The sequence below is a fragment of the Triticum urartu genome, chromosome 5, assembly GCF_003073215.2.
Source record: "Triticum urartu cultivar G1812 chromosome 5, Tu2.1, whole genome shotgun sequence".
Lineage (NCBI taxonomy): Eukaryota > Viridiplantae > Streptophyta > Magnoliopsida > Poales > Poaceae > Triticum > Triticum urartu.
The window spans coordinates 609713005-609735989 of record NC_053026.1 but is presented as its reverse complement, the minus strand read 5'-3'; the positions used below and the strand labels follow the sequence as shown (position 1 = coordinate 609735989).

The 22985-nt window shown below is 47.4% G+C and overlaps 1 protein-coding gene across 18 annotated transcripts; it reads left to right on the top strand.

Annotated features, from left to right (window-relative positions):
* Positions 1-717: 717 nt before the first annotated feature.
* Positions 718-22586, top strand: LOC125511199. 18 transcript variants are annotated; one of them, XM_048676515.1, is made up of 9 exons: positions 718-2163; positions 2269-2357; positions 11800-11915; positions 12013-12125; positions 14089-20181; positions 20296-20444; positions 20657-20784; positions 21577-21681; positions 22315-22586. In XM_048676515.1, exon 5 carries the CDS (start codon positions 14920-14922, stop codon positions 16030-16032), a length of 1113 nt encoding a protein of 370 aa, XP_048532472.1. In that variant the 5' UTR covers positions 718-2163; positions 2269-2357; positions 11800-11915; positions 12013-12125; positions 14089-14919; the 3' UTR covers positions 16033-20181; positions 20296-20444; positions 20657-20784; positions 21577-21681; positions 22315-22586. The 18 variants fall into 18 exon arrangements, 15 of the variants coding, with proteins under 15 accessions (XP_048532472.1, XP_048532473.1, XP_048532467.1 ...); XM_048676516.1 differs by having other exon boundaries at positions 11752-11915; XM_048676510.1 differs by lacking the exon at positions 11800-11915.
* The last annotated feature ends 399 nt before the right edge of the window (positions 22587-22985 follow it).

The following is a 22985-nucleotide window of genomic DNA, read 5'->3' as shown; positions in this document are numbered from 1 at the left end:
GGAAACAACCGCACCCTCGATTCCGTTCGCAGCTCCCTAATTTTCGGGCCGATTCCAACTGAATCGTGCCTCCTGATCCTTTTTTCTCTCCCCAGATCGAGAAAAACGGCGCCACCGCTCCTCCCTTCTTCTCATTCTGTACACTTCCCCTTGACCCACCCCAAGTCGACCCTACCTCCGGTCGTCGCCCGCGCTCCTGCAAGCCATCGCTGACCTCCTCAGACGGTCAACCGTGCCCAAAGCCCTCCTTCGTTTTCTCCCGCCAGTCCAAAACTCGCGTCGCCGCTGACCGGCCCCTCGCGTCGCTCCGTTGCCCGCAGCCCCACACTGGCGCATCGCATCGCATGGAGGCGGCGGCGGCCTCTAGGAAGGAGGGGGGGGGGGGGGGGGGGGGGCACAAGCGGGGGGGGGGGGGGGGGGGGGGGGGGGGGGGGGGGGGGGGGGGGGGGGGGGGGGGGGGGGGGGGGAGGCACCCAACGCGTGTTGTGTCAAACTTGTCTTCGAAGGCTGCATGTCGGCAACATGCATGCACCAGGGTAGTATTACTTAGCTACGAAGGGAGTAGCAGTAAGTTGGCAAGACCATTTTGGTTTTCTACTATTGTAGGTCAGCCATGATGTTACTTACGTAATTGACATCAGCACGTACGCACTATAGTCGGCTCAGTAGGCTATATAAAGGACCGATGCCCGTCGCTGTAAGATCATTCCATTCCAATCAAAGCAAGGCAATCAGCCTCAAGCAGTACTCCTCCTCGTGTGTGTGTGTATGTGTCTTCTGTTGCACTAGTGAGTACTAGCAGGTAGTGCGCGGCGGCACGCCGCGCCACATGAATTTACAAACTATTTGTTCTTTTTGGTAATATTTGGTAACTTGTCCCAAGACTTGATTCATTGCAAAGTAGTTCATACAAGAAAAGAATACATCTAGTTGGTACGTGCATAAGTGATCTACAGTAGATAGTGATAGTGGCTACTGGCCACAGAATTATAAAGCTCTTGTTCTTTTTTTAGATAAGATGTTGATCGTCCAGCTGGGTTTGTCTCAGTGATGTAGTGGTAAAGAGATGAGGCTAGTTCTTATGCTTTGGTTCTTGGTGGTTTGTTCCCTATGTACACAATGTTGAAGTTGCTTTCATTTCATTCAAACTTAGTCCGTTTTGAATTGATGAATGTCCTAGATCTCGACGGATTGCAAACTATCTTGAAATTAGAGATAACCTTTTTTATTTTAAGAATCCTTGTTTGCCTTGATTTCTCTGACAGAATATAAAGTGGACATGAGAGCTACTTTGTTTGTTTAATAAGGTTGTAAACTTAGACGCATGTATCTTTATTTCTTTTCAAACAAAGTGTTTAAACTGAAGTTTTCTTTTTGCTTGACAACTACAATGAATTCGGTGCGGTAGAGGAGCGAAAGATAAATAGTACAGAAAGATAAAAGTCAACATATCTATACATTGTTGACTGGCAGAATAAGTTTTAATTAATCAAAACCAACATAAGCGAGGTGGGAGGAAGAATTAATTAGCATGTGAGTCACTTCATATGAAAAACAAATTGAGGCTAGGCAGTGCAAAAAAATGCCGAATCAACTAATTGATATTAGTTAGTCTGAAGGAGTCGACTGCCTTGTGGCCCAGTTTGGGCGTGAGCCAACCCGACAAAAAAAAGTAAGATTTATATTGTTTTTTAGAAGAAAATAGGTTATTTTCTGCTTTTAATAGTACTTACTTCATAAAAATGCCACCCAGTTCAGTGCACTTTCATTATCATGCCATTTCTTTTTTTTCTTTTCCATTTTCTAGCACTTGAAAGGACCAAAGTGCCTCTGATGCTATCTAACCTTATCTGATGTGTGTGGACTGGTTGGATAAGGATTGCTCTTGGGCTAGCTCGTCGCCGTACCCCACTGCTGCTTGCGGAAGCCACCGCATCTCTCCGCCATAGCTTGCCCACGCGTGTGCGAGCAACCGTAGCTCCCCCGCCGATGGCCCATGCCTTGCTGATGCCTGCGCGAGCCACTGTGGTTCGTCGCCGGTGCTCGTCCATGTCTGTAGGCGCCGGCGCAGCTCGTCCTCGCCTCGCGGATACCTACACAAGCCACCGCAGCTTGCCACGGGTTCTCCTCCACGCCCGCGCGCGACAGCGCAGCTCTCCGCGGGTGCTTGCCCTCGCCTGCGCGCATCGGCGCAGATCGCCCTCCCCTGCTGGAGAAGCATTCTAGTGGCGAGACTGGTGCTGAAGAGAAGGTGGATGCCTTGTGCAGGTCCTGAGCAAGTGGCTTAATGGCAGCAACGGCCGGAGGAGGAGATGGATGCGTGTGCAGGTCCTGAAGGTGTTGAATGCAAGCAACATGTAAGTCACATTTATTGTAGTCTTTTGCTTGATCATGGATTGCAATTTGGAAAGTACATCAAGAATAGCATGTCACGTTTAGCTTCACAACCAGGATGAACTGAGCGACAATACGACAAATGAATAATACCACAAATTTCAGTCCATAAGCTACTTGTTGCAATCTGTTTTGTTGCACTTGCTGTAGCTTATTCAAAGACAACAATGGAATTGTAGGTAGAAGTGGCAAAAGTATGTAGACCTCAAATTTTTGTACATTGGCATGCGAGAGATATACATGTTGGGGAACGTAGCAGAAATTCAAAATTTTCCTACGTGTCACTAAGATCTATTTATGAAGAGACTAGCAACGAGGGAAAGGAGAGTGCATCTACATACCCTTGTAGATCGCTAAGCGGAAGCGTTCAAGAGAACGGGGTTGAAGGAGTCGTACTCGTCGTGATCCAAATCACCAGAGATCCTAGTGCCGAACGGACGGCACCTCCGCGTTCAACACACGTACAGCCCGGTGACGTCTCCCATGCCTTGATCCAGCAAGGAGAGAAGGAGAGGTTGAGGAAGACTCCATCCAGTAGCAGCACGACGGCGTGGTGGTGGTGGAGGAGCGTGGTACTCCAGCAGGGCTTCGCCAAGCACCGCAAGAGACGAGGAGGGAGAGAGGTAGGGCTGCGCCAGGAAAAGGTCAAAACTCATGTGTTGGCAGCCCCAAAGACCTCAACTATATATAGGGGAGAGGGAGGGGGCTGCGCCCCCACCTAGGGTTCCACCCTAGGGACGGCGGCCAGCCCAGATCCCATCTGGTGGGGCGGCCAGGGGGCGGGGGAGAGGGGAAACTTGCCCCCCAAGCTAGGTGGGGCGCCCCCTCCCCAAACCCTAGGCGCCTTGGGCCCTTGTGGGGGGGGGGGGCGCACTAGCCCACCTGGGGCTGGTCCCCTCCCACACTTGGCCCATGCAGCCCTCCGGGGCCGGTGGCCCCACTTGATGGACCCCGGGGACCGTCCTGGTGGTCCCGGTATGTTACCGATAAAACCTGAAACTTTTCCGGTGACCAAAACAGGACTTCCCATATATAAATCTTTACCTCCGGACCATTCCGGAACTCCTCGTGACGTCCTGGATCTCATCCGGGACTCCGAACAACATTCGGTAACCACGTATATCTATTCCCTATAACCCTAGCGTCATCGAACCTTAAGTGTGTAGACTCTACGGGTTCGGGAACCATGCAGACATGACCGAGATAACTCTTTGGTCAATAACCAACAGCGGGATCTGGATACCCATGTTGGCTCCCACATGTTCCACGATGATCTCATCGGATGAACCACGATGTCAAGGACTTAATCAATCCCGTATACAATTCCCATTGTGTTGCGGTACGATACTTGCCCGAGATTCGATCGTCGGTATCCCGATACCTTATTCAATCTCATTACCGGCAAGTCTCTTTACTCGTTCCGTAACACATCATCCCGTGATCAACTCCTTGATCACATTGTGCACATTATGATGATGTCCTACCGAGTGGGCCCAGAGATACCTCTCTGTTTACACGGAGTGACAAATCCCAGTCTTGATTCGTGCCAACCCAACAGACACTTTCGGAGATACCTGTAGTGTACCTTTATAGCCACCCAGTTACGTTGTGACGTTTGGCACACCCAAGGCACTCCTACGGTATTCGGGAGTTGCACAATCTCATGGTCTAAGGAAATGATACTTGACATTAGAAAAGCTTTAGCATACGAACTACATGATCTTGTGCTAGGCTTAGGATTGGGTCTTGTCCATCACATCATTCTCCTAATGATGTGATCCCGTTATCAACGACATCCAATGTCCATGGTCAGGAAACCGTAACCATCTATCGATCAACGAGCTAGTCAACTAGAGGCTTACTAGGGACATGGTGTTGTCTATGTATCCACACATGTATCTGAGTTTCCTATCAATACAATTCTAGCATGAATAATAAACGATTATCATGAACAAGGAAATATAATAATAATCAATTTATTATTGTCTCTAGGGCATATTTCCAACAGTCTCCCACTTGCACTAGAGTCAATAATCCAGTGCACATCGCTATGTGATTAACACTCAAGGTCACATCCCCATGTGACTAACACCCAAAGAGTTCTGGGTTTGATCATGTTATGCTTGTGAGAGAGGTTTCAGTCAACGGGTCTGCAACATTCAGATCCGTATGTACTTCGCAAATTTCTATGTCTTCTTGTGGATGCAACTACTACGCTACATTTGGAGCCATTTCAAATAATTGTTCTACTTGGAGCTATTCTAAATTGTTGCTCCATTATACAAATCCGGTATCTCTACTCAGAGCTATCCGGATAGGTGTTAAGCTTGCATCGACGTAACTCTTTACGTCGAACTCTTTATCACCTTCATAACCGAGAAACATATCCTTATTCCTTTAAGGATAATTTAGACCGCTATCTAGTGATCTACTCCTAGATTACCTCTGTACCCTCTTGCCAGATATGTGGCAAGGCACACATCAGGTGAGGTACTCAGCATGTCACACCGTATAGAGCCTATGACAAAAGCATAGGGGACGACCTTCGTCCTTCCTCTTTCTTCTGCCGTGGTCGAGCTTTAAGTCTTAACTTCATACCTTACAACTCAGGCAAGAACTCCTTCTTTGACTGATCCATCTTGAACACCTTCAAGATCATGTCAAGGTATGTGCTCATTTGAAAGTACCATTAAGCGTTTTGATCTATCCTCATAGATCTTGATGCTCAACGTTCAAGTAGCTTAATCCAGGTTTTTCATTGAAAAACACTTTTCAAATAACTCTGCATGCTTTCCAGAAATTCTACGTCATTTCTGATCAACAATATGTCAACAACATATATTCATCAAAAATTCTATAGTGCTCCCACTCACTTCTTTGGAAATACAAGTTTCTCATAAACTTTGCATACACCCAAAATCTTTGATCATCTCATCAAAGCATACATTCCAACTCCGAGATGCTTACTCCAGTCCTTAGAAGGATTGCTGGAGCTTTGCATACTTGTTAGCATCTTTCAGGATTGACAAAACCTTCTATTGTAACACATACAACTTTTTTTACGAAAACTTGGTAAGAAAACTTGTTTTGACATCCATCTGTAAGATTTCATAATCGAAAAATACAGCTAATGCTAACATGATTCCGACGGACTTAAGCATCGCTACGGGTGAGAAATTCTCATCGTAGTCAACTCCTTGAACTTGTCGGAAAAAACATCTTAACGACAAGTCGAGCTTTCTTAATGGTGATACTTACCATCATTGTCCGTCTTCCTTTTAAAATCCATATGTACCTAACAGCCTTACGACCATCAAGTAGTTCTTCCAAAGTCTACACTTTGTTTTCATATATGGATCCTCTCTCGGATTATATGGCCTCGAGCCATTTTGGAATCCAGGCCCACCATCGCTTCTCCATAGCTCGTAGGTTCATTGTTGTCTAGCAACATGACTTCCAAGACAGGATTATGTACCACTCTGAAGTAGTACGCATCCTTGTCATCCCACAAGGTTTGGTAGTGACTTGATCTGAAGTTTCATGATCACTATCATAAGCTTCTACTTCAATTGGTGTAGGTGCCACGGGAATAACTCCCTGTGCCCTGCCACACACTACTTGAAGAGACGTTTCAATAACCTCATCAAGTCTCCACCATCCTCCCACTCAATTCTTTCGAGAGAAACTTTTCCTCGAGAAAGGACCCGATTCTAGAAACAATCCCTTATTGCTTTCGGATCTGAGACAGGAGGTATACCCAACTGTTTTGGGTGTCCTATGAAGATGCATTTATCCGCTTTGGGTTCGAGCTTATCAGCTTGAAACTTTTTCACATAAGCGTCGCAGCCCCAAACTTTTAAGAAATGGCAGCTTAGGTTTCTCTAAACCATAGTTCATACGGTGTCATCTCATCGGAATTATGTGGTGCCCTATTTAAAGTGAATGTGGTTGTCTCTAATGCCTAACCCATAAACTATCGTGGTAATTCGATAAGATACATCATGGTATGCATCATATCCAATAGGGTGCAGTTATAATGTTCGGACACACCATCACACTACGGTGTTCCAGGCTGTATTAGCTGTGAAACAATTTCCACAATGTCTTAATTCTGTGCCAAACTCGTAATTCAGATATTCATCTCTATGATCATATCATAGATATTTTATCCTCTTGTCATGACGATCTCTCACCTTCACCCTGAAATTACTTGAACCTTTCAATAATTCAGACTCGTGATTCATCAAGTAAATATACTCAACATCTACTCAAATCATCTGTGAAGTAAGAACATAACGATATCCACTACACGCCTCAGCACTCATTGGACTGCACACATCAAAATGTATTACTTCCAACAAGTTGCTTTCTAGTTCCATTTTACTGAAAACGAGGCTTTCAGTCATCTTGCCCATGTGGTATGATTTGCATGTCTCAAGTGATTCAAAATCAAGTGAGTCCAAACGGTCCATTTGCATGGAGTTTCTTCATGCATATACACCAATAGACATGGTTCGCATGTCTCAAACTTCTCAAAAACGAGTGAGCCCAAAGATCCATCAACATGGAGCTTCTTCATGCGTTTTATACCGATATGACTCAAATTGCAGTGCCACATTTGTGTGGTACTATCATTACTATCTTATACCTTTGGCATGAAAATGTGTATCACTACGATCGAGATTCAATAAACCATTCATTTTAGGTGCAAGACCATTGAAGGTATTATTCAAATAAACAGAGTAACCATTATTCTCCTTAAATGAATAACCGTATTGCGATAGACATAATCCAATCACGTCTATGCTCAACGCAAACACCAATCTCGATGATAGAGGGAGCGTGCGATGCTTGATCACATCAAGCTTGGGAAAAACTTCCAACACATATCGCCAGCTCACCTTTAGCCAGTCTCCGTTTACTCCGCAGCCTTTTATTTCGAGTTTACTAACACTTAGCAACCGAACCGGTATCTAATACCATGGTGCTACTAGGAGTACTAGTAAAGTACACATTAACACAATGTATATCCAATATACTTCTATCGACCTTGCCAGCCTTCTCATCTACCAAGTATCTAGGGTAATTCTGCTCCAGTGGTTGTTCTCCTTATTACAGAAGCACTTAGTCTCGGGTTTGGGTTCAACCTTGGGTTTCTTCACTAGAGCAGCACCTGATTTGCCGTTTCATGAAGTATCCCTTCTTGCCCTTGCCCTTCTTGAAACTAGTGGTTTCACCAACCATCAACAATTGATGCTCCTTCTTGATTTCTACTTTTGTGGTGTCAAACATCACGGATATCTCAAGGATCATCATATATGTCCCTGATATATTATAGTTCATCACGAAGCTCTAGCAGCTTGGTGGTAATGACTTCGGAGAAACATCACTATCTCATCTGGAAGATCAACTCCCACTTGATTCAAATGATTGTTGTACTCAGACAATCTGAGCACAAGCTCAACAATTGAGCTTTTCTCCCTTAGTTTGCAGGCTAAAAAAATCGTCGGAGGTCTTATACCTCTTGACGTGGGCACGAGCCTGAAATCCTAATTTCAGCCCTCGAAACATCTCATATGTTTCGCGACATTTTAAAACGTCTTCGGTGCCTCAACTCTAAACCGTTTAACTGAACTATCACGTAGTTATCAAAATGTGTATGTCAGATGTTTGCAACATCCACAGACGACGTTCGAGGTTCAGCACACTGAGTGGTGCATTAAGGACATAAGCCTTCTATGAAGCAATGAGGACAATCCTCAGTTTACGGACCTAGTCCGCATAATTGCTACTATCAACTTTCAACTAAATTTTCTCTAGGAACATATCTAAACAGTAGAACTGAAGCACGAGCTACGACATAATTTGCGAAGACCTTTTGACTATGTTCAGGATAATTAAGTTCATCTTATGAACTCCCACTCAGATAGACATCCCTCTAGTCATCTAAGTGATTACATGATCTGAGTCAACTAGGCCGTGTCCGATCATCACGTGAGACGGACTAGTCATCATCGGTGAACATCTTCATGTTGATCGTATCTACCATACGACTCATGCTCGACCTTTCGGTCTCTTGTGTTCCGAGGCCATGTCTGTACATGCTAGGCTCGTCAAGTTAACCTAAGTGTTTCACATGTGTTCCGAGGCCATGTCTGTACATGCTAGGCTCGTCAACACCCGTTGTATTCGAACGTAAGAATCTATCACACCCGATCATCACGTGGTGCTTCGAAACGACGAAGTTTCGCAACGGTGCACAGTTAGGGGGAACACTTTCTTGAAATTTTAATGAGGGATCATCTTATTTACTACCGTCGTTCTAAGCAAATAAGATGCAAAAACATGATAAACATCACATGCAATCAAAAAAACAGTGACATGATATGGCCAATATCATATAGCTCCTTTGATCTCCATCTTGGGCTCCATGATCATCATCGTCACCGGCATGACACCATGATCTCCATCATCATGATCTCCATCATTGTGTCTCCATGAAGTTGTCTCGCCAACTTATTACTTCTACTACTATGGCTACCGGTTAGCAATAAAGTAAAGTAATTACATGGCGTTGTTCAATGACACGCATGTCATACAATAAATAAAGACAACTCCTATGGCTCCTGCCGGTTGTCATACTCATCGACATGCAAGTCGTGATTCCTATTACAAGAACATGATCAATCTCATACATCACATATCATTCATCACATTCTTCTTGGCCATATCACATCACATAGCATACCCTGCAAAAACAAGTTAGACGTCCTCTAATTGTTGATTGCATGTTTTACGTGGCTGCTATGGGTTTCTAGCAAGAATGTTTCTTACCTACGCAAAAACCACAACGTGATATGCCAATTGCTATTTACCCTTCATAAGGACCCTTTTCATCGAATCCGATCCGACTAAAGTGGGAGAGACTGGCACCCGCTAGCCACCTTATGCAACTAGTGCATGTCAGTCGGTGGAACCTGTCTCACGTAAGAGTACGTGTAAGGTCGGTCTGGGCTGCTTCATCTGACAATACCGTCGAAACAAGATTATACTAGTAACGGTAAGCATATTGAACAAAATCAACGCCCACAACTACTTTGTGTTCTACTCGTGCATAGAATCTACGCAATAAACCTAGCTCATGATGCCACTGTTGGGGAACGTAGCAGAAATTCAAAATTTTTCTACGTGTCACCAAGATCTATCTATGGAGAGACCAGCAACGAGGGGAAGGAGAGTGCATCTACATACCCTTGTAGATCGCTAAGCGGAAGCGTTCAAGAGAACGGGGTTGAAGGAGTCGTACTCGTCGTGATCCAAATCACCGGAGATCCTAGTGCCGAACGGACGACACCTCCGCGTTCAACACATGTACAGCCCGGTGACGTCTCCCATGCCTTGATCCAGCAAGGAGAGAAGGAGAGGTTGAGGAAGACTCCATCCAGCAGCAGCACGACGGCGTGGTGATGGTGGAGGAGCGTGGTACTCCAGCAGGGCTTCGCCAAGCACCGCAAGAGACGAGGAGGGAGAGAGTAGGGCTGCGCCAGGAAGAGGTCAAAACTCATGTGTTGGCAGCCCCAAAGACCTCAACTATATATAGGGGAGAGGGAGGGGGCTGCGCCCCCACCTAGGGTTCCACCCTAGGGGCGGCGGCCAGCCCAGATCCCATCTGGTGGGGCGGCCAAGGGGGGGAGAGGGGAAACTTGCCCCCCAAGCTAGGTGGGGCGCCCCCTCCCCAAACCCTAGGCGCCTTGGGCCCTTGGGGGGGGGGGGGGGCGCACCAGCCCACCTGGGGCTGGTCCCCTCCCACACTTGGCCCATGCAGCCCTCCGGGGCCGGTGGCCCCACTTGGTGGACCCCCGGGACCCTCCTGGTGGTCCCGGTATGTTATCGATAAAACCCGAAACTTTTCCGGTGACCAAAACAGGACTTCCCATATATAAATCTTTACCTCCGGACCATTCCGGAACTCCTCGTGACGTCCGTGATCTCATCCGGGACTCCGAACAACATTCGGTAACCATGTATATCTATTCCCTATAACCCTAGCGTCATCGAACCTTAAGTGTGTAGACCCTACGGGTTCGGGAACCATGCAGACATGACCGAGATAACTCTTTGGTCAATAACCAACAGCGGGATCTGGATACCCATGTTGGCTCCCACATGTTCCACGATGATCTCATCGGATGAACCACGATGTCAAGGACTTAATCAATCCCGTATACAATTCCCTTTGTCTAGCGGTACGATACTTGCCCGAGATTCGATCGTCGGTATCCCGATACCTTGTTCAATCTTGTTACCGGCAAGTCTCTTTACTCATTCCGTAACACATCATCCCGTGATCAACTCCTTGATCACATTGTGCACATTATGATGATGTCCTACCGAGTGGGCCCAGAGATACCTCTCCGTTTATACGGAGTGACAAATCCCAGTCTCGATTCGTGCCAAACCAACAGACACTTTCAGAGATACCTGTAGTGTACCTTTATAGCCACCCAGTTACGTTGTGACGTTTGGCACATCCAAAGCACTCCTATGGTATTCGGGAGTTGCACAATCTCATGGTCTAAGGAAATGATACTTGACATTAGAAAAGCTTTAGCATACGAACTACATAATCTTGTGCTAGGCTTAGGATTGGGTCTTGTCCATCACATCATTCTCCTAATGATGTGATCCCGTTATCAACGACATCCAATGTCCATGGTTAGGAAACCGTAACCATCTATCGATCAACGAGCTAGTCAACTAGAGGCTTACTAGGGACATGGTGTTGTCTATGTATCCACATATGTATCTGAGTTTCCTATCAATACAATTCTAGCATGGATAATAAACGATTATCATGAACAAGGAAATATAATAATAATAAATTTATTATTGCCTGTAGGGCATATTTCCAACAATACAGACACTTCAACAATGATTCATAGATGAATATGAAATAAGTTCACATCTGCCAAAAAACCGTGATGAGTTCACCTAATGAGTTCATAGATAAAACTAAATGAGTTCACAACGCAGAATGTAGATGAGCTCACCGCTGATATAAGATCACGGCTCAGAGAAATTGAAGGAATTGAGTTCAAATACAAGAAAACTACTTGATGAAATAAGTCTGGAACTCCGTGTTTGGAACTTGATTTATGTTTAATAATATGAATGTGTGCATCATTTGATGCAGAGGCCCGGGTAATCCCCTTTTTGAAATAAAATATGTGTAACATCAATTTCATAGGGATCAATCATCCAATTTGTAGCTCTCTCTTTGGTATAAGCTTCTTTGTTGGATATGTGGCGTTGGAATGAGACTAATGTTACAGCCCAATAAGCGGTATGTGATAGCAGGCCTTCTCTGTGTCGACGGGCCATATTAAACTCATCTTTGTCCGGCAGGACAGTGGAGTGATTTGGAGACGTACTAAACATTTCTCTCCTCGGAGAAGAAATTCCCAACTCCACAAACAGTTGATGTTCTTCCAGGTCGCTACAGTGATGGAGTCAATTCATTGGTACAACACCGGCATGAGCACAAAGGCAACTGGCCGGCGGTCATATGTCCATGGAAAAAAAATGCTAATTACTTCATATTTCTTGTTGTAATTTCAGTGATGACTTCCGGGTAGAACCAGGGTGGCTTCCTGGCGTCGCCGAGAGTAGCTCTGCCATTGAGTCGCTGGATCTACTTGCAAGTAGTGGAGCGCCCTAACTCATTCAGATCCGTAAGCATCCTTTGTTTCCTTCTTTTTGGTTGTTTGAATCGTTCGATTCCACTTTGTTTTCAGTGCAAAGAATAACTACCACCAGTTAGATCGACCTGTGATGATAATATATGTGATTAATTTATGTTTGTCATCCTCGTGTTCTTGTACGATTAACATCTACCACTACATCATCTATTTTTGGGATGAAATTTAACTAATGTATATATATATATACTTTTGTGTCAGGTAGTCTGATTGTTTAGCATCTGTTGGTATAAATAACATAGTTTTCTGTTTAATTAAATAATTAACATTTTTTTTACTTATAGACCGCAATAGTATCTCCGCTGAGAATATTTGACAGAATTGTTTCTTGTTATCTGAATATTTTTGTCACCATGGCTATACAGTAATAGAATGAATCTATTAGGCAGTGTTCTATCTGATGGGGACAACTTCTGATGCTACCATATTTTTTTTTGACAGTAAGACTCATGGAACAGAATAGACTAAAACTTCTGCCTGGAAAAGAGGCAATAGAGAAAATTAATTTGCTAGATTTGAAAATCACAACCTGGTATTTTAGTGTTTAGTGAATTGACAGCATCATCACAAACACCATACAGAGAGAGTTTTTTTGTCTAATTAGATAATTAATGACATACATGAACAGATACACTGGGTGAACTATGTGGTCATCACCCCTCTGTCTAATACTCATCGCAAGCACCAAAATAAATTATACTGAGTCTAGTTTTGTATAGAAAGCCCAACTGATGAGGCTAGCATAACTTCCAAAAGTCAGTCTTGACAGGTACTCCCATACTACTAACCTGAAAAAAAATGAAAAAAAGATTACTAAAATTATGAAGCAAACAATTAAGCAAAAGAGAAGTTTTCTCCAACCAGATTTTTTTCCCTTCTAATTACCAACAGCGAATTAATTATGTCCTTGTTAAGCCCAACTGGTGAAGGGAGTATAACTTCCAAAAACCAGTGTTGGCAGGAACTCCTAAACTACTAACCTGAAAAAAGCATATCCATATAGAGATGAGAGCCGAAAAACCTTTAGCCAAAATCGGTAGCAAAAAGAAAATCCATATAGAGATGGCAAGTGGAAGTTCTTTATAATGGGAGTCGGGAAAAAATCCGAGTATTTGGTGACTAAATTAGCTACAGAATATGACCAAGCTACCACATTAATGTATGCCTAAAGAATACATCTAAAAACAAAGGATGATGAAGTCAAGTGTGACATACATATCACATATCAATACCTAATATCTTATTATCAGAATGCATCCCAATCCATGATGATCCCAGCAACATCTCCAAAATGGCAATCCTGTGTGGATAGTATATACATACTCACTTCACAGTGCAATTTACTGTATATTTAATATCATGTGTTCAGCATATAGTACCCTATAAGGCTAACAAATCTACATTAGATTTCTTTAGTACAAGAGCGGATTTTGCGAAGCTTCTAAAAGAAATTGATAATGCCTCAATGGCTGAGCGCCCTAATTTAGGCAAACTTGTTCAAAGAATTAAAAATGATTCATTTTATTTTTAGGAGAGAGAAAACTATCACAAAAGGAACAATAAATACCTGAGAATAATTTAGTAGTAAAATAGTCATCAAGCTGTACCATTTCCTCTGCATGTCAGCTATTCAGCACATCATGTGTTTATTTGTTTAAAAACCATGTGAAATTAAACCACAATTACTTCCATCGAGAAAAATGGAACACAAAACGTAATGGAGAGATTAAGAATAAATATACCATGTCATATTAAAGATGCAAGTTCCGAATTCCTTGCACATTCACACAAGGAGCTGGACCCCCAAATTTGTGTCCTCAGCACAAACATGCACGCAATGCCTGAACATTCTTCTTAGATTAAGAATTTGTAGCATATGCACCCAACTTTAGATCTGATGAAATTCTAGTACTAATAACTCGTCTACTCGTACAAGGAAACCACGCACACCAGAGGAGAGAAAAGGGAGATGAAGGGGACCTGTTGCCGGGGCCGAAGTTGGGGAAGACCGAGGGGAGTCGATTAGGATGGAGAGCGGCAGGGCAGCGAGATATCCAGCGCCAACTGCAAGCGTGCCACCTTGGACCATGGGAAGGCCACCACCATGTATCCGCCTTGGAGGCCATGGTGTAGCTTGCACGCACCTCCCGGCCGGCCAGATGGAGCGGCAACCAGGCGCACTATGGGATCTTGGGTGGAGGCTGGAGGGCAGCATCAGGAGGAGAGATGGGCCTATAGGTGAGGAGTGGTTTGACACATAAGAGAAGAACACAGCAAGGAGCTACTTATAGGCAAGCAAAGAAGGACCCAGAACACAAACGATGTGCAAACGTGGAACTCCAAACATGCAAAGGTGGACACATGCATGCATGCATGAGCCATGTAGCAGCACACGTAAACCAGCCCATACAACATCCCATGCAGCTAATATTTTTTTCTCACATGAGACAAAATCAGCCCATGCAGTCATACCATCTTTCCACATGAGACAATATAAGCCCATGCACCTCTAGAAGAAACATGCACAGTCCAAGTCAGCAACCAAGAGAGCGATCAACCATTTCACGAAAGCCACCGTGTACACGTGTCGCTCAATCAGCAGGGGTAAAAAAACTTCCAAAAAAACCAGAAAAATCGAACCCTTACGGGCCTAGTCTTCTTAGTACATGTGTTACTAGTGAGTTGAGTGCAAGTACTACCACTAGATAGTCAGGACCCTCTGGTCTCAGTAGTTCTGGGCTAACAATTGGCATCAGAGCCTCAGGTTATGCCGAAGCATATGTCGAAAGGAGACGTCGCCGACGACGGTTCCAAGACCGCTGAGCAGAGCTCGGCTGAGGACACCCATGCGGCAGACACGCTCGCGCTGCGAGGCAGGCCGGGAGGTGAGCTGGGTGCGCCGTGCTCCGTGCGAGACGTGGGCATGTCCAGTACCTCCTTCCCTCTCCTCACGCGGACCAACTATCCCAGTTGGTCCATCCTGATGAAAGTCATCATGGAGGCGCAACATATGTGGGAAGCCGTGGAAACCGGCGATGTCGAGTACGAGGAGGACCGGCTAGCGATGGAGGCGATCTTGCGCTCCGTCCCAGAGGAGATGGTGCTCACCCTTGGCGCCAAGGAGACGGCCAAGGAAGCATGGGACACCATCACGACTCTGCGCATTGGCGTGGAGCGCGTATGGGAGTCGAAGGCCCAGACCTTGCGCCTCCAGTACGAGGAGCTCCGATTCAAGGCCGGTGAGCAAGTCGACGACTTCGCCTTGCGGCTGCAAGGTCTCGTCAACGAGCTCGCAACGCTAGGAGATCACATCGACAACAAGATGGTGATTCTCAAGTTCCTCCGCGTCGTCCCCAGGCAGTACAAGCAACTGGCCTGGTCCATCGAGAGTTTGGTGGATCTCTCCACCATGACGATCGAGGAGCTGGTAGGGCGGCTGAAGGTCGTCGAGGAGCGCGGCGACGAAGCCGACAACCGTGCTGGCGGCGAACTACTGCTCACCAGGGAGCAGTGGGACGCGCAGCTTCAGCAGCGCGGCCGCGACGGCTCTTCCGGAAGTGGGGGAGGCGCCCCCACGGGAAGCAGAGGTCACGGAAGAGGCGGAGGCCGTGCCCAGAGCGGCGGCGGCAACCGCGGTCGCAAGCCAAGCCAGGCAGGGCGAGGCGCTAGCAACGGTGGCAAGTGCCGCTACTGCAACATGTCGGGTCACTGGATCCGGGATTGCCGCAGGAGGAAAGCCGACGAGGCAGCCGCGGCAATGACAAACCTCGTCCAAGATGACGTGGACGGTGGGCCAGCAATGATGCTGGCAAGAGTCGAGCCCGTGCAAGAGAGCACGTCTCTCGCGACCACGGCTCCGAAAACCACCCATTCCGTGTAGGAGGCACGGAACCCATCCACGGGAACCATTACTCGAGTGACAGGCCACACCTCGACAACGACGTTCTCGGGGCCTGTCGACTGGGAGGCGATGAAGGCTCGGGTGTGGGGGAGCCACACCCCAGTGGCGGCGTCCCCGAACTCGGGACCCGACGAGGTCGCGCAAGTTGGCGCGGCAACGACGCATATGGCGGACCATGCTCCGACCATGATGCTGGCGACCATCGACTCCGTGCAGGAGCGCACGAAGACTCAGATCAGCCACACCCCGACAACAAAGTGTTCGGGGACCACCGTGTTGACGGGAGATGGCTCACCACGGCATGTGTGTGCGGCTACGTCTTCCTCAACGAGGAGAGAGCCGTGACCACACGCATGCTTGCAGGCGGCAAGCAAAGTGAGGGTTGGTTCCTCGACACCGGCACCACGAACCACATGACTGGTTCGGTCGACGCGTTCGCGGAGTTGGAACGCTCAATCACCGGGAAGGTGCGGTTCGCGGACGGATCCGTGGTGGAGATCCACGGGCGTGGGACCGTCATCTTCGCCGACAAAGGGGGTGATCACAGGGCATTCACGGACGTCTACTTGATCCCGGCGCTCAAGAGCAGCGTCGTGAGTGTCGGACAGCTCGACGAGGGCTGGTTCGACATCGGCATCCGGCGCGGTGTTCTCACCGTGTGCGACCAGCAGAAGAGGCTTCTCATCGAGGTAACCCGCTCGCCGAACCGCCTCTACAAGTTCTTCTTTCGACCCGTGCATCCTGTGTGCCTTGCCGTGGGTCATGCATGTCTCCGACGCATGGCGTTGGCATGCCCGGCTAGGACACCAGCACTTTGACGGGTTGCGGAAGATGGCGCGAGGCAATCTCGTTTGCGGGCTACCTCACATCGAGCACGCCAATGAGCTGTGTGATGCGTGTCTTGCGGGGAAGCAGCGGCGTCTGCCATTTCCCGAGAAGGCACGCTATCGGGTGCAGAAACCCCTGGAGCTGGTTCACGGGGACCTCTGCGGCCCAATCACCCCGGCAACGCCAAGAGGGCGTCGCTACATCCTGCTGCTCGTCGATGACTATAGCAGGTTCATGTGGGTGCTGCTCCTCGCCTCCAAGGATGAGGTGGAGCGAGCCATCGTCAAGCAGCAAGCGGCAGCAGAGGTCGAGTGTGGCCACAAGCTACGCGTGTTGCGCACGGACCGTGGCGGCGAGTTCACATCGGCCACGTTCTACAAGCACTGCACGAGAAAGGGGTGCAACGTCACCTTACAGCCCCTTACTCGCCGCAGCAGAACGGCGTCGTTGAGCGGAGGAACCGGACGGTGCTCGGGATGGCACGCTGCATGCTCAAGGCAATGCAGGTGCCGAGCACGTATTGGGGGGAGGCCGTGCTCACAGCCGTCTTCATCCTCAACCGCTCCTTCACAAGGAGCGTCGACGGCAAGACGATTTATGAGGCGTGGTACGGGAGGAAGCCAGATGTGCGCTTCCTCCGCACCTTTGGCTGCGTCGGGCATGTCAAGACAGCGCGCCCACAGCTGAAGAAGTTCGATGACAGGAGCACCCTAATGGTGTTCATGGGCTACGAGACGGGCTCTAAGGCGTACAAGATGTACGACCCTATCTCAAAGCGTGTGCATGTCTCGCGTGACGTCATCTTCGACGAAGATGCGCGATGGACTTGGGAGGCGTCGGGGGAGGCCCCGGCAAGCAGCTCCTTCACCGTGGAGTACTCGATGTACTCTACAACCTCGGGAAGCAAGACCTCGGGAATTGCCACGCCGGGAAGCCCGGGAGGTGTGGATCCAGGAACTGCAACCCCGAAAACACCGTCCCCGGGTACGGTGTCCCCGGACACCCCGACGTCAAGCAAGGTAGGTCCCGGGAGGCAGTTCGCAACCCCGCCAACGGCGAGGTCGGAGTTGTTCGACGCCGACGACAGCGTTGGCGCCCCCCACAGGTTTGGGCGTATGGGGGATCTCCTCGGCGAGGTTGCGGCAATACCGCAACAACCCGAGGATGAGGACGCTGATGACGATGAGGTCCTACATCTGATGGCCGGCGAGGAGCCGACCACGTTCGCGGAGGCCGAGCAAGAGGATTGCTGGCGCCACGCGATGCTGGACGAGCTGGCGTCGATCAATGACAACGCCACTTGGACACTCACCACACTGCCTGCTGGGCACCGAGCCATCAGGCTCAAGTGGGTGTTCAAGGTGAAGAAGGACGAGCACGGCGCCATTGTGAAGCACAAGGCGCGCCTCATCGCAAAGGGCTATGTGTAGCGTGAGGGAGTGGACTTCGAGGAAGTCTTTGCTCTGGTGGCAAGATTGGAGTCCGTGCGGCTCATCCTTGCCGTGGCCGCTCACTGCGGGTGGGAGGTACACCACATGGACGTCAAGTCGGCGTTTCTCAATGGCGACCTTAATAAGGAGGTGTACGTCTCCCAGCCACCCGGGTTCGTTGCCAAGGGCCACGAGCAGGGCGTGCATCGACTACACAAGGCCCTGTATGGTCTCCGGCAAGCCCCAAGGGCGTGGAACGCCATGCTCGATGCAAGCCTCACATCCCGTGGGTTCTCACGCAGCGCTTCTGAGCACGGTGTGTACTCGCGTGGCACCACGAACATGCTGCTCATCATCGGCATCTACGTCGACGACCTGGTCATTGCCGGGGCAGAGCCTGAAGAGGTTCAACGCTTCAAGGGAGAGATGCATCGTCTCTTCAGCATGAGCGACCTTGGGCTGCTTCGGTACTACCTCGGGCTGGAGGTGAACCAGGAGGGTGGTCGCATCACGATCACGCAGACGGCCTATGCCACCAAGATGCTCGAGCGAGCAGGCATGAAGGACTGCCATGCCGTGCACGCTCCAATGGAGGCACGGCTGAAGCTCAGCAAGGAGAGCCCCGAGAAGGCGGTGGATGCCACACTCTATCGTAGCATCATCGGGAGTCTCAGGTACCTCGTGCACACCCGACCGGACATCACGTTCGTTGTTGGATACCTGAGTAGGTTCATGGAAGCTCCGGCAAGCGATCACCTCATTGCCGTCAAGCACCTGCTCCGGTACATCGCGGGAACGCTCATGCATGGATGCGTGTATCGTCGTGGTGACGGCGAAAGCTTGGTCGGGTACAGCGACTCCGACCACGCTGGTGATGTGGACTCCCGGAAGAGCACCTCGGGCATACTATTCCTTCTCGGGAATAGTCCCGTCAGCTGGCAATCGGTGAGGTAGAAGGTTGTCGCCGTATCTTCGTGCGAGGCGGAGTACATCGCGGCAGCTACATCGGCCTGTCAAGGCATTTGGCTTGCTCGCCTTCTCGGCGAGATGCTGAATCAGGACACCGCCCCTGCGCTCATCTTCGTCGACAACAAGTCGGCGATTTCCCTTTGCAAGAATCCAGTGCTTCACGGCCGCAGCAAACACATCGATCTCCGCTATCACTTCATACGTGACTGCGTCGAGAAAGGCACGGTTATCGTGGAGTTCATCCGGACTGGTGAGCAGAAGCGGACATCCTGACCAAGTCACTTGGTCGTGTCCGGTTTCAGGAGTTGCGCGACAAGGTTGGGATCATCGACACCAAGCTCCTTCGACAAGTTTGAGGGGGAGAATGTTGTGTCAAACTTGTCTCCGAAGGCTGCATGTCGGCAACATGCATGCACCAGGGTAGTATTACTTAACTACGAAGGGAGTAGCAGTAAGTTGGCAAGACCATTTTGGTTTTCTACTATTGTAGGTCAGCCATGATGTCACTTAGGTAATTGACATCAGCACGTACGTACTATAGTCGGTTCAGTAGGCTATATAAAGGACCGATGCCCGTCGCTGTAAGATCATTCCATTCCAATCAAAGCAAGGCAATCAGCCTCAAGCAGTACTCCTCTTGGTGTGTGTGTATGTGTCTTGTGTTGCACTAGTGAGTACGTATGTTACTAGTGAGTTGAGTGCAAGTACTACCGTTAGATAGTCAGGACCCTCTGGTCTCAGTAGTTCTGGGCTAACAACGCGCCGGTGCCCAGGCGCCTTGCATCCATCTACAGCGAGGTGCAGACGAGCCGCATCGCGCACACGCTGCCCCTCCCCTCCGTCCTCCGCTCCCACTTCACGCTCGCCGACGAGCCGGCCAGCACCGCCGCTAGAAGCCCCGGTGAGTAATGAACGCCCTCTTTCCTGGGTTGCGTCCTTCCCGGATCTTGCCTGACGGATCGTGGGCTGGGTGGGTTTGAATTTGGGATTTGATGGTCGTCATTCGATCTCGCAGACGAGATAGCCAAGCTGTTCTCCAGCCTGCACGGCCGCTGTCCACGGCCGTGCTGCCGTCGGCCGAGCCCGTCGCGACGAAGCCGCTCAAGATAGGCATCGTGCTTCCTGGTGGCCAGGTTCCAGGGGGACAATGGATCGACTTCTTTGGTAAGTGCGACTGATCTCTAGCTGTACGTTCATTTAGCAATAGTTGAGGCCAACTGAAATTGAAAATCGGCGTTTATAATTGAATCGGAGAGCTGTTAGTGCACTGTCAATCTCTTTTCTGATGGAAAATCTGAGGATAAATCTTATTAGATTTTGTTGTTTGGAGGTGTTTCCTGAATAATTCCTATCGTTGCTTGTCATGTTTGGTGTAGTGTAACAGATTACCTGCAGGAGGGTGCCAAAGGCAGCACCATGTATGGATTAAGGGAGGCCCGCTGGTGTCATGAAGGGCAACTACGTCGAGCTGACTGCTGATTTCGTGTACCCCTACGGAAACCAGGTATGTCAGCATAACCTTTACTAAGCACGCCTACTGATATTTCAATGTTTCATATAAACTTTGGTTATAACCATTTGCAAAACTGGAAGTGGCTCATCAGTAGAGATTTTGTTGAGGTACTTCCATGAATTAACAGATGATTTTTTTTCTCTTGAAGTATCCTTGTGTGTTAGAAATTTCTGATCATAAGCATGACAAATATATGATGGATACATACAGTTTTATGGGTAACCTGAATTACTATTTCATGCCCTGGACTGACATTACATGAATGATCATGTAGTACAATGAGAACTGGTAAATTCAAGGACTTTGGTTATAACCATTTGCAAAACTGGAAGTGGCTCATCAGTAGAGATTCTGTTGAGGTACTTCCATGAATTAACAGATGATACTTTTTCTCTTGAAGTATCCTTGTGTGTAAGAAATTTCTGATCATAAGCATGACAAATATATGATGGATACATATAGTTTTGTGGGTAACCTGAATTACTATTTCATGCATTGGACTGACATTACATGAATGATCATGTAGTACAGTGATAACTGGTAAATTCAAGATGAATAGTGCTATTCTGATTTATCTCCACTTCTCCATATTCTCTGTTTTAGCCTCTTTACTGTAATCGGACAGGTGTATTTTCTTTTGTTGTGTCTTCAGTGAGAATATTTGAACGACACATCTATGTTAGTTTAGTTTATATTATTTCTTAACTCCATTTTGTATTGCAATCTACTGCTATTTTTACGTATGGATTGAACTGAATATTACTAATATGTTCATTATTTCAGTCGTCAGAGATTCAGAATTCTTGCTGTATCATGGGTGCACTATCAGAGATGGTGAATGCTTTAGACGCTCTAAACTTTTTTTCCCGGGGGGAGGGGGCCTGAGAGGTATAAAATTCCATCAGTGTGCTTTTTAATTCAACCTGCACAAAAATATGGACCTCTTATCTAGTAAATAAACCTGTAAAATTATACAGTGCGGAGATCCAAAAACAACATCATACCCGCTGAACTCAGATTTTACAGTCCAGATACCCGTGCTAAACGTGTACAACCGACAATCTGAGATCAATACTTCTGCTCAGACAATCTAAATTGGTTATCAAAATTTCTTAGCAAAGCTCCTACAGAAGCTTAAGAATATGCTTGCTGCATATAATTTGATGTTCAAAGCCATATCTCCTCTTTCCTTTTATTCTTTAACTTCTATACATCATGGTATTGGTTATTTAGTTTCACTTCCTAACAGAAACACCGAACGGAGAAAACAACCGGGCTTCCATTGGTTCATAATTTTTTAATATATTTTGCTTACGGTGCAGATGCAAGTTTTAGTGTGCTATATGGTTGTTCTTTTTTTTTTTGTGGGGAAGCTAAGGTTGTTCTAAGTCATGTAATGAAGATGCATACGACCTCATGCATTCGTAATACTTTTAGATATTTCTGGGCACCTACAAGTGAGCAGCATTTTGCCTATTTTGGCCCTGATTGGCATCTTCCTAATCACACTATTTTTTACAGGGGTTAGCTTCTATTGGTTCCTCTGTTCACTTTTTTTTTCTGACGAGAGGTTCTGCAAGTTCCCTCAGTGAAGCCTTATGTCCAAGAATAAATTACCTACGTTTGAGTGCGAGTAATGTACAACAGTTTGTAATTTTTCATTTGTATTTTTTCCTCGAACAAGAATTGGTGGTTGGTATTCAGTTATTTTTTATATGCCGACAATGTTTTTTCTGCATATCGATTAACTGTCCGTTTACATAAAGAAAGAAGTTTGTGATTCTCTGAGCCAACTTTGAAGCTTTTCTTTCCTTAGCATCACTTCGTAAAGAATAGTTTTCCTTGTACAACTCACCAGTATGTATGCAAAATAGCAGCACTACACAAAATTGCCATCTTCTAGCCTGAAAATAGAAACCAATACAATGCACAATTTTGTTGCCTTCATTATGTTATTACATTGTTAAAATTTGTTCCTTCTATATTTAAATAATTGCTTCTTAGGATAAACTAAAAAAAATCACATTGTTATACATGCGTTGCACGTGCGTGACTACTAATGTGTCAAAAGAAAGTTCTAGACTGCGTGCATTGATGTCTTTGATGTCCATCTTCCTCCGTGCGCCGCGCCGCACTCCCCCTTGTCCTTGACTTCTGTGCCGCCGCCGCCCTGTTTCCATATGGTAGCGGTA

Coding starts and splice junctions, on each gene's coding strand:
- LOC125511199 (XM_048676510.1), top strand. CDS start 14,920: ATGCCGAAGCATATGTCGAAAGGAGACGTCGCCGACGACGGTTCCAAG.